Source organism: Hemitrygon akajei, chromosome 22, assembly GCF_048418815.1.
Source record: "Hemitrygon akajei chromosome 22, sHemAka1.3, whole genome shotgun sequence".
NCBI classification, from domain to species: Eukaryota; Metazoa; Chordata; class Chondrichthyes; order Myliobatiformes; family Dasyatidae; genus Hemitrygon; species Hemitrygon akajei.
Window position 1 is genome coordinate 58,501,919 of NC_133145.1, and position 11,735 is coordinate 58,513,653.

General features: G+C 40.7%; 1 protein-coding gene and 1 long non-coding RNA gene across 3 annotated transcripts in view; one reads left to right on the forward strand and one right to left on the reverse strand.

The window, feature by feature from the left end:
* The window catches only part of LOC140714785 (uncharacterized), a 37,853-nt gene extending 27,601 nt beyond the window's left edge, over positions 1-10,252 (forward strand). The window contains exon 4 of the long non-coding RNA XR_012095997.1: positions 9,923-10,252. This is a non-coding gene — a long non-coding RNA (uncharacterized lncRNA). The remainder of the gene's footprint in view (positions 1-9,922) is intronic.
* On the reverse strand, positions 2,272-11,355 carry alyref (Aly/REF export factor). 2 transcript variants are annotated; one of them, XM_073026355.1, is made up of 6 exons: positions 10,884-11,355; positions 9,414-9,545; positions 6,967-7,120; positions 5,569-5,632; positions 3,500-3,665; positions 2,272-2,730 (listed from the first exon to the last, which is right to left on the reverse strand). In XM_073026355.1, exons 1-6 carry the CDS (start codon positions 11,142-11,144, stop codon positions 2,716-2,718), a joined length of 792 nt encoding a protein of 263 aa, XP_072882456.1. In that variant the 5' UTR covers positions 11,145-11,355; the 3' UTR covers positions 2,272-2,715. The 2 variants fall into 2 exon arrangements, with proteins under 2 accessions (XP_072882456.1, XP_072882457.1); XM_073026356.1 differs by having other exon boundaries at positions 6,973-7,120; positions 10,884-11,353.
* Between the last annotated feature and the right edge of the window lie 380 nt (positions 11,356-11,735).

An 11,735-nucleotide genomic window follows, 5' to 3' on the forward strand; every position in this document is an offset into this window, starting at 1 on the left:
AAGGGCACATATTAAGGTTAGGAGGCAGATAAGACAGCCAACATCTTGTCTCCCAAGGTCAAACTGTCTACTAGAGGGCATGCATTTAAGGTGAGAGGGAGCAAAAGGAGAATGCCAAGTACCTGATACGAGCTGCCAGGTGTTGGTGGTGGTAGAAGCAAACAGAATCAACAGATTTTAAGAGCCTCTTAACCCTTCTCTTGTTCTGACTTCATGTTAAGATAGATAGATAGATACTTTATTCATCCCCATGGGGAAATTCAACATTTTTTCCAATGTCCCATACACTTGTTGTAGCAAAAACTCATTACATACAATACTTAACTCAGTAATAATATGATATGCATCTAAATCACTAACTCAAAAAGCATTAATAATAGCTTTAAAAAAAGTTCTTAAGTCCTGGCAGTTGAATTGTAAAGCCTAATGGCATTGGGGAGTATTGACCTCTTCATCCTGTCTGAGGAGCATTGCATCGACAGTAACCTGTCGCTGAAACTGCTTCTCTGTCTCTGGATGGTGCTATGTAGAGGATGTTCAGGGTTTTCCATAATTGACCGTAGCCTACTCAGCGCCCTTCGCTCAGCTACCGATGTTAAACTCTCCAGTACTTTGCCCACGACAGAGCCCGCCTTCCTTATCAGCTTATTAAGACGTGAGGCGTCCTTCTTCTTAATGCTTCCTCCCCAACACGCCACCACAAAGAAGAGGGCGCTCTCAACAACTGACCTATAGAACATCTTCAGCATCTCACTGCAGACATTGAATGACGCCAACCTTCTAAGGAAGTACAGTCGACTCTGTGCCTTCCTGCACAAGTTCTATATTGTGCCTTAAGTTCTATATTGCTCTTTAACTCATACCTTGTATTGCTTAACACCTGAAAATATATTATGACTGGATTCAAAGGTGTACAAAGTTTCAATTGATCAATGTCTGCATCAAATTTGACAACTGAAGTTTTCAGCAGTTTGGAGCAAGAGCTGAACTGCTCTCTTGAGCAGTGAGAAATGACTGCAAGTTGCCAGAATCCAGTTAATCGTGAGAAGTCAAACCTCATTAAAAGTAGAAGTGCTATTATGCTTTCTTCATAATGGAACTATTATGCTGGATACAGGACAGATCCTCTGAAATAGAAACACAAATCAATTTGAACGCTTACAGCATTGAAAACATTTCCTTCTATCTTTCCTTTACATGGTGCATAGGATAATTGATTTTATTAACACTCCTACCTGCCATTCCATGACTTTGGGTGGCACTAGTACAGCTAGTAGAGCCATTCTCATAGCACCAGTAAAATTGTCTCCAATCTGGACCTTGGGTGCTGTGTGGAGTCTGTGCAGCACAACTCAACTTACCAGACGTTGTGTCTCATCTTTTGGCCCACGCTGCTCAGGAACGTGCAACACAATGCATTGCCTTAATCCGCCAAAATTTCACTATTTCATTACATTAAACCCCTCCCCTCCCTGAAAACTCAGTACCCAATTCTTGCTCTGTACACCTCCCACAAATCCCTACAGCAAGCTTTCAACTGCTGTCCTAACATGCATCTCCTTTTGCCCCCTCTTGCATCTGTACTAGTTCTCACTGTCTTTGGGAAAACTCAATTCCACATCAACTTGAAATCCAACACCTTGCACAGTGAGTCACTGCACGAGAAAGATCCAAATGGGCAGAGTGATGGACTTCCGAGTCTTGTGGATGTTACCACACAGTTGATTTGGAATTTACTGGAATGTAATGCAATGTTTTGCATTTCAAATTGAAACACATTAGAAACTTACATTAACATCACCTCTGGAAGTGGCTGTGTTCACTTTTAGAACAAAGAAACTCATTGAAAAACTCAGCTCAGACAGCCTCTGACATTTCAGGCTGAGACCCTTCATTAGGACAATGAATGCAATGTGTCATTTTTAAAAACATTAATGCTTTAGCAACAATACAGGAATCATCACAAAACTACCCCCTAATTCAACCGGTGATACCAGTGTGCTGAGGTCTAAATAACTCCATTGTGTTAAATAAAGCATAAATTGCAACTGGAATTCTAAAATACAGCAAGGGATACTTGGTTTTGACATTGAACATTGTTAGAAATAACACAGAACCCGCTCCTATGAAAGTAGGCACTGAAATTTTAAACTACTCTCATCTGAAATAGTACATCTTGTGAATGGCAACACATTTCAAGAGATTGTGGTGAAAAAGAGTGTTTTAAAAATGAGTGTTGTAATCAATGTGCCAAAAAGAATACACATCACATTATGTTAAGACCTTTATTTTGACAAGTGATTCCAGATTTAGTTCTATTAATCAAGCCAGTATCTGGCTTATTTGGTATCAATTGGACAAAACCATTCCAAGTACAGTGCCTTACACTGGTGTCCAATTTTCACTCAATGCAGAATATCACAAATCCTCAGTCATGCATTGCTTCATGTCAACAGTTCTCCAATTTGCAATAAGACAAGAAAGCCAAGTAACTTCAATTAACAGTGCGAATTTATTTCATGGTCTGGTGGGGCAAGTCCATCCACCCATGAAAACATGCAACCAGTAAAACATATCCCAAAATGAAAACATTCAGTACAAAACAAGACTGTGACTTAAAAAGTTACATAGATTTAAAAACCTATTCCATTGCGCCACTAGACTACATTGTTCGCGTTCCTCCCACAAGGGAAAAAAGTCAATCTCGGAGCTTGCTTAACTTGTGTCCATCTAAAAAGGAAAAAAAAAACAAGTAAATGTTAACAGTAAAATAATGTTACAACTTCATATTGGAGGGGGCTATTTAGCAGCTTACTGACCCACTTCTTGCATGAAACCAACTCACACCTATCCCATCTAGTCCTTATGAGCACTCAGCTACAAGACTAATTCAGTAATTTCACTATATCACCAGACCTTTTATCAGTTACCTCTGAAATGTTTCCCACCTTTGTAATACTTCACCTTTCTGCCAAAGGGTTTAATAACTGACAAGGTCGTGCTCATGCTGTTTATTTTATCCTCCATGCTAACTGGAATCCAAAGGATAATCTTTGATACCTGCACTACTCAACAGGACCCCAGCCCTCACCATACTTTCAATCACCACGTTATTTCAAATTCAAGCCCCATCACTGTTCCTTTGCAATAAAGCTGTCTGATCTCATTTCCTTAAATGAGTACAGTAGTCCCTTCCCTTACTGCCACATTAACTAATGCCCTCAAAGCATTCACAATCTATTCTTGTTTAAAGCAACAATAACATGGCCTGTGAAAGAGAACACTTATTACTGACTCAACTGGAAATGGCAAGGACTGAATCCTGAGAGCCCTTGGTTGAGTTTAAATTTCTCTATCAAGGAACAAACCAATAATGACAGATGGGAAGGACACAAATCATTCTAAACCTAAAAATCCTAATGCTCAATTTCATGGATACTAGCAATCATCCCACTAAGACCACTTATAAAAAAGACAAGCTGCACAACACCAAACTTACCCTAGCATTATAAGCATCCAACTGGGCATCCAGCTCTTCTGCTGAAAGTTGTTGTCTTGAATTTCTTCCACTTCTACCACCTCTTCCACCTCTGTTGCCTCCTCTGGACCGTCTATTTCCACCTCCGAATGCATTACCGCGAGTTCGGCTTGCAGCTCTGTTTCCTCTAAAATAAAAAGGAAAACAGTAGTGTGAAAAAAATATTGCACAACACCAAGCAAAGCAAGTTAGTACAGAAACAGTCGCTTTGGCCCATTTAGACCTATCCCATCAACTTGCACCTGGACCATAGCCCTCCCACCCATGTATCTATCCAAACTTCTCAAATGCTGCAATCCAACATGCATTCACCACTTCTGCCGGCAGCTCATTCAACAATCACACCATCCAATGAATGTCTAATTGTTGCCTCACCCAACCTGGCAAAAAGCCTTCATGCATTTACCCTAACCATAACCCTTGCCATTCTGTAGACCTCTTAAAATTCATTCTCCTACACTCTAGGTTAGAAGTCCTAATCTATTCAACCTTTCACTGGAACTCAGGTCCCAAAGTCTGTGCTCTTTCAACCTTACTGGCCTTTCCTCTGACCAGACTGCATGAGGTCACACCAACATCTTATACAACTTCCTAATATTTCAACTCCTGCCCTAATTACAGAATTTAGCAAGTTTTATGAAGTTCAATGTACTAAAAGCTCCCCTTACAACTTTATCTACTTGTGATGTCACTTAAGGAATTATTGATCTAGCACACCCCCCAGTGCCTTACCATTAATTTTATCAGTTCACCCAAAGTGCATTAAATTCCATGTGACAGCTCACTTTCCAAGATTAATTTCTAAGCTTTGACAACCTTTCTCACTGCCTATTCCTGGTGTCATCTGCAAACTTGCTGATTCACTTCACCATCCAAGTCATTAATAGTTTGACAAACAAACACAGCACCAATCCCTATGGCACACTAACCACATGCCTCCAGTTAGGCCTTCCACCACCATTCTGGCTTCTCCCACTAAGCCAATGCTGAATCCAATTGATTATTAGTCTTTTGGACTATTATTAGAGCCTTTTTTCTAAACAGAAAGACTTTAGCAATCCTCCAGTGCACTGGCACTTTACCTGCGGCTAAGGACATTAATTATCTCTGCCAGGGCCTTGTAATTTCTGCACTAGTCCACCTTAAAGATTGAGGGTACACTTCAAGCCCTGGTTATTTATGCACCCTAATTCACCTCACAACAGTAAGCACCTCCTCTTGTAATCCACATACAGTTCATGATCTTTTTTTTTAATTGACTGTGTCCAGAATAAGACGACAAAAATATCAGTTAACATTTCCCTCATCCTTTCAGCTCCATGAGGCTCCAAGGTGGAGCCAAGATTATTTGTGGCTTTCCCCAAAATGATCTTACATGACAGTTATAGACAGAACTCATTACTCTGAACTACATTGAACAGTGTTTGAGTATTTTAATTCACTGTTTCTTTAACCAAATATTGTGATAAATGTATTAATCACAATGTTCATATGAATAAAAGCAACTAAAAGCATCTCTATCCTCTGCACATGAATAATTTTCACTTGTCCAACTGATCATTGCTTCGAAGAAAATCATCTTCAGCTCAGCCTGATTCAAGCAGCCCTAATTCACATCACACATTTACTTCCCTACATCTAGCTAAAGGAGGTGCAGTGTTACAGGCTATGGAAAGAACTCAAAACCGGTGACCTCTTCGGCACCTTAGGCAAAACTCAAGATCAAAGGCAACCTGCAACCACACCTTTTCTGTGGTTCAGAAGTAACTAATGAGGCTAGTGTGGGACATGCCAACTATGGATGAGAAAGGCAGGTAAACAAGTTTGCCAATTAGCATGTTCTTTTATTGCCTTTTATACGGAGCTCTACTTTCACCACACCACTAACTTGGAAATCAATTGCTATTCCCATTACTGAAGCAATCTTCCTACTCCCTCAGAGCTACATTCAACTTTAAATAGGAGAATTTCATGGCCAGATAGAAGTACATAATGAGTCACAGCCAGATGTACAGACTGAAAATGCTTACCCAACTACGGGTCTTCTTTGGGCATCAATTTGTGAGGTAACTAGTTGAATGTTCATTGGTCGTCCTTTAAACCACAAACAAAGGAAAACGCTCAGTTATTTGATCTCAATAAGCACAAGAAATGCTGAAGGTAGTATGTTGACAAAATGGAAGCCTTAATTTCTGGCTTGAAGCAACAGAAATACACTCCTTGCTACCCTTAAAATATCTAACACCAGAAGAACCCCAATTCTTTAAAATTACGGTACTAATACAAGCAATGTCTCTGATCACAAAGGAGACAACAAAAGTTTGCTTTTTAGACATTTCAGAATTTAAGCCAAATTTATAATTTTCAGATATTTTATTCACAAACATTTCCCAGGAAGGTAATGCACCTTGAATGTTTGCTTTAATCACTGGCTTGATGTAGGTCATTCTTTTGAGAGCTGCAATCACCATTTCTATCCCACTGTCAATAGCAACTTAACCTGCATGTCACTTCCACAATTCATAGCATCACTTTGAATTTCCATTAATCAATACATTCTCCACTTTAAACCTGTTCAATAGAAATCTTTTCAAATTTAAAACTGATCTAATATTGTTATAGCAACCACTGAACGAAAATCTTTTGCCTCCATTTAACCTCTAGGATTTTAAGGTTATGAGATTAACAGAACAAAGATGTTAATTCTACTACAATAGGTAGATCAGCCAGAATTAAACAGAGCTACAAAGCAGCCTTTCATGTTTCTCCCACAAAATGCTGGTGGAACGCAGCAGGCCAGGCAGCATCTATAAGGAGAAGCACTGTCGACGTTTCGGGCCGAGACCCTTCGTCAGGACTAACTGAAAGGAAAGATAGTAACAGATTTGACAAATCTCTTACTATCTTTCCTTTCAGTTAGTCCTGACGAAGGGTCTCGACCCGAAACGTCGACAGTGCTTCTCCTTATAGATGCTGCCTGGCCTGCTGCGTTCCACCAGCATTTTGAGTGTGTTGCTTGAATTTCCAGCATCTGCTGATTTCCTTGTGTTTGCCTTTCATGTTTCTCCTATTGGGGAGGATTCAGATTACTGATAACCTGTATGTCTGCCACATCAGGTGCAGGCCTCAAAAGGCATTGAAAATGGGGAAATACAAGTACAAAATTGATTTAACTTAAGATATTCTGATACCCAAACACCAGAATTGAAGTATATGCATATTTTAAACAAGCAGCAAGACTTAAACATGACTAGATAATTCAGAATGATATGGAATTACAAGTCCTAAACAAAGTTGTTATATTTAAGTGTACCAATGCTTTAAGTTTGCAAAACTATTTAAACACATCCAAAATGACGAAAAATCAAGCAAATTCACTTTCAAGAGTCAGTCCTAAAAAGATGTTTAATAATTTTTTTTCACTAAACTGTTACCATCTAAGGGAACTCCATTATACTGTTTCATGGCTTTCAAAGCATCTGCCTTTCGCTCAAAGTGTACATCAGCCGTTCCCAAACTGCGCCCGGATCTATCATAATGTACAGCTGCTTTCTTCAATGTTCCAAACTCAGCAAAAAGCTCCTGAAAAATCAAAAACATAGAACTAGCACCTTTCACAAAACATTGCAGGACGCTTCACTAGAGGGTTTAGAAAATCTGCTACTAAATCACATAATACAATAGAAATAGAACAAAGTACAGGATCAGAGGAGTTTGAAAGGCAATTCCACAGAATGAGAATAATGAAATTTAGGGAGGAACAAGAAATCAAAATTAAGGTGAAAGTTATAAACTGCCATAGATCTGATGTTATAGTGCAAACAGAACAGTATGTCTGACAAAGTGAAGCTGAAATCTATTCAACTTTAAATTACAGAAAGGTAGATTTTGGCACATTTACATTAATGTAGTTTTACCTATGACAATTCTACTATCATGTATTATGGTTTATAAGCTTATGAAGCACTATTGACAATCATGGAGTAACAAACATCACTGAATAGGGCAGTTAATTTTGGAGTTGTTTTAACACTTGGGATGGTAGAACCGTGTTAGTTATGTTTTATAGGAATAGTTTCCAATTAGATTTAAATTTGACAGTGAAGATGATGGCAGATTATATATGACATTGTGTCACTCATTTATCATGACATAGGCAGTAAAAACTATTAAAACAAAAACATCAGCAACAGGTGACAAAAATGTAGCCATAAATGCAGACTTGAAGATGTCCAGGAAAGGAATTCTGGAACTTGAGGCATTGGTAGATGGAAACCCTGCCTCGAATAGGAACCATTAAAAACCATAGTGCCAATTAACCATACAGAAACCAAAGCACAAACCCCCCCCCCTCCCCCATGAACACCACAGAATTTAAATTCAGATAGCCTGGATCTTTAAAAAAAAAAGATAGCAAGGTGAAGAGAATAAAACTACCAGATTGCCCAGAAAGCTCATCTAGTGCATCATCAAATTGTACCATTCTTATCCAGCATGGCTTATACGTGCCTTCACACTCACATTTGACTCAAATGCAAGTCTAGCAGTTCAGTTCAAGCTCATTTGAGCATGAGGAAGTACCCACCATCCAAATCATGCTCTTCTCAATGCTGCCATTAGTAAGATGGTACATGAGCCTCATGACCCAGCCACCATGCTCAGGAACAGTTACTACCCTCAACCATCAGGTTCTTGAAACAGAGGGGTAACTTCACTTGCCCCATCACTAGACCATCCCCAAGGACTTTATCTCGTGTTTCTTTGTATTTGAATTCTTTGTCCATTCTGTTGTGTGCAGTCTTTCATTGATTCTATTGTGTTTCTTTGATTTACTGAGTATGCCCACAAGAAAATGAATCTCAGGGTTGTACATGCACTTTGATAATAAAAGTTTCTTTGAATAAAACTTCAGATCACAAAAAAGCAGGTGTAAAATACTTGGCTCACAGGTCTGGCAGAAATTTCAAAATAAGGCTGAGCAAGGTGGTGGAGAAAGAAGGAATTGAATAACCAAATATTCTGAATCCTTGAATAAATGACAGATTAGAGGGGAGTGAGACATCAAGTTTACAGAGGATGGAGAATTAGAGGTTACAGGCAAATAGCCATGGAGACTTCAGGTGAGATTGAGACAATAAAAGCTGTTATGTTGTTGGAAATTAGTCTGAGCGAAGGCTTGTTCATAGATGGGCCAGATTCGTAACAGAAAGTGCAATATTAATCTCCAGATGCAGCTTTAGAACCCAAGCAGAGTTGGAGACATGTCAATCCAAATGGAAGGTAACTTTTAACAGCCACTGACAGCCAATCAGAAGATGCAAAACCAAGTATGTAAACAAACTTTCCTAAATAAAGTACAAAACAAATTAACTGCAAGTGCTCAGAATATTCAGGCAAGACAACATCCACAGAGAGAAGAAAGCTGCCAATGTTTCCAGGTTACTTCTTTTTGAGATTAGCCACCCAAAACATTCTCTCTACAGATACTGGCTTACCAAGGATTTTCAGTGACAATTTCATTTCCTAAAAGCACTTTGAATTCAAATATCAATCCAAATGTTAATTGTAACCTGTAGACAAATGATGCATGCATACACCAAGAGATAGCAGTAGATAAGAGCTGTAACTTAAGCACATTTCATGTTAATGTGAAGACAGTATGTCTCTACGACAAACGCCAAAAATGACAGCTTGAAGTATAAACCAACAATTACAACGCCTAATTGGTCTGTCAACAGAAGCTTCATACATGATCTAATTTCCACAGGGAGAAGGACAGTGTGAAAGGCAGAACCAAAGCCTGCTAGAAATATCCCTAAGTGTCTGCAATCCACTGCATCATATGAAAATGACTATTACCCTGGGCTTCACTTACCTGAATATCTGCATCAGATACACCAAAGTCTAAGTTCGACACCAAGAGCTTTCCACCAGTTTCAACACCACCGCTAGCTCCAAAACCACTGTCAAAAAGGTCATGTTGCCACTTGTCTGGGAGTTGTTTCGGCTATAAGAAAATAAACAGATACACCTCGCTGACTTCCTACATTTGTTACCCCAAATGTTGGTTAATCCATGTCCAGTTACTGTCATCCCACCCCTCCATTACACTGATAAGCCACAATCAGCCGCTAGGTTAAAATTACTGCCAATACAACTTAAAATGTCGACCTTACCTGAGATGGATTAAATATTTTAACACGATCACAGATGCAATGAATGTACTTCATAGCTAATTATGTTGAATTCACAAAATCCACTACATTATTAACATCACAAAACTCTAATGAATACACAATAACAATCAAATAAGTTAAGAATCTGATGTAAGTTGTTACTTGGTGAAAAATGAAGTCACTTATAATCCTACCACTGTTTCCACAGCACATCTGGAACTAAAGCCTGGATTCCTTTTAATAGCCACTAGACAAGATACTTGGTGTGAATTTCGTCCGCCACGGAGTCAACTGCGTGAGATCACCTCTTGGTAAAAGCAAGTTGCTCTCCACTTCTCCTCAAAATCCCCTCGTAATACGACAATCCAGCAGGTACTTTAGCAAAGTCTCAAACGGCCTTTAGTCCCAAATAACGGCCTCAGTAAATCAGCAAAACTTTGAAAGTCCGTAACTGAGATGATTTGCAAGAGTTCTGAAAACACACAGGCCGTCAAAGCTGCATGCAACTTTTATTTAATAAAAGTTCAACGTTCTTGAAGGTTTGTAGCCTGTTCCGTTCGAGTCAAATCCAATGGCATAGCATAAAATACGTGTCCTTCTGTGCAAAGTTCATTCAAATCAATAGAGGCTTGGTTGCATTAAACAGTTCTGAAAAGTTCATAGTTAGGGAGGGAGATCACTGTTGCTGAGAAATGTTGGTTTAATAGAGCAAGTCTTTAAGCCTCTCTTGCAGATGTAGAAGATTGCACCCCAGTGCCCTTTGTCGAGTTGCTCCGTGATCCCGCGCTGGCCTCGGCGCCTCCCAGAACTTGTGGCGCCCAGGCCCTCCGCCATTTTATCGCCCGGGGCAAACCAGCTTGGGCGACCGACGAGGATTCAAATCCAGACAGGGGCCGCTCTCTCCAACTCCTCTGCTTGAAACTCGAAGCCGGCGGACGTCTCTCGCACTTTCTCTTTGTAAAATTTACACGGGCTAACAAATTACATTTTGTTTTAAGAAAAAATTGACTGACAACGGCTCTGCCAATATGGCGCCGCTCCGTCACGGTTCCAAATTTAAACCGTTTTTTTAATCGTTTAAAAATAAACCTACAAAGATTGTTTTTCCACTCTGGGCTTAAATGCAAAACATTTATCATTTTGTTTACACCGCGGTCGCTGCTTCCTACCCTGCTGTAAGGAGCCGGTCGGTTTCTTCCTCGCATTGCGCTCTGTCTGTTGCGCATGAGGCCTACACCCAGGCCCCCTCCGCCGCCGCCTCGGCCTCCCGCCGCTCCTCGACCGGCGAGGCCGCCCACGCCTCGCCCTGCTCCGCGGCCCATGCCGCCTCCCCCGCCGCGGCCGCCACCTCTTCCGCCGCGGCCGCCCGGGCTTTTCTGCCGGTTCAGTTTGATGATGTCGTCCAGGGACATGTCGAGTTTATCGCCCATTTCCCTCTTTGTTTCGTTTCTCTTCCCCCAAATCCAAGAGTTCAACCCTCGCTTCTGGACTGGATTTAACACAGGACGCGGATGTTATTCAGGTGGGGTTCGCTTTCTTTCGGCGTCCGCCTCGATCGAGCGTTTAAAGGAAGAAATTGCCCCTCAGCGCGGTCCGTAATGGCGGCTCTCTCCCAACAACGGTCGGCCTGGGGGTAGATATACCGCCCGCTGACACGTCATGGATGACGCGTTCGAGCGAACCAATGAGCACACATAGTAGGTGGGTCATTCACAAATTCTTGAAGGAGCTGCTGAGTTTCTCCAGCATTTTTTTTGTCCAGTTTGTTACTATAGCCCGCTTTTTTTTTACACAATTGGATGGTGTGATCAAGAGGCACCTAGGGTGGAACCCGGCTGGGATAGTAGCACTTACGTGTGGGCAAGAACTCTGGCACTTTTAAACTATGTTGCCTCTGCAACCTCATTCAGTAGCGTACTTAAGCTGCAGATCCATTTTCAAGCCTGAAATAACAGCAGAAGTTGCAGGTCCAGTAGCAGCAGGGAAACTAACAGCGATAAACACAAGAGATTCTGCTAATG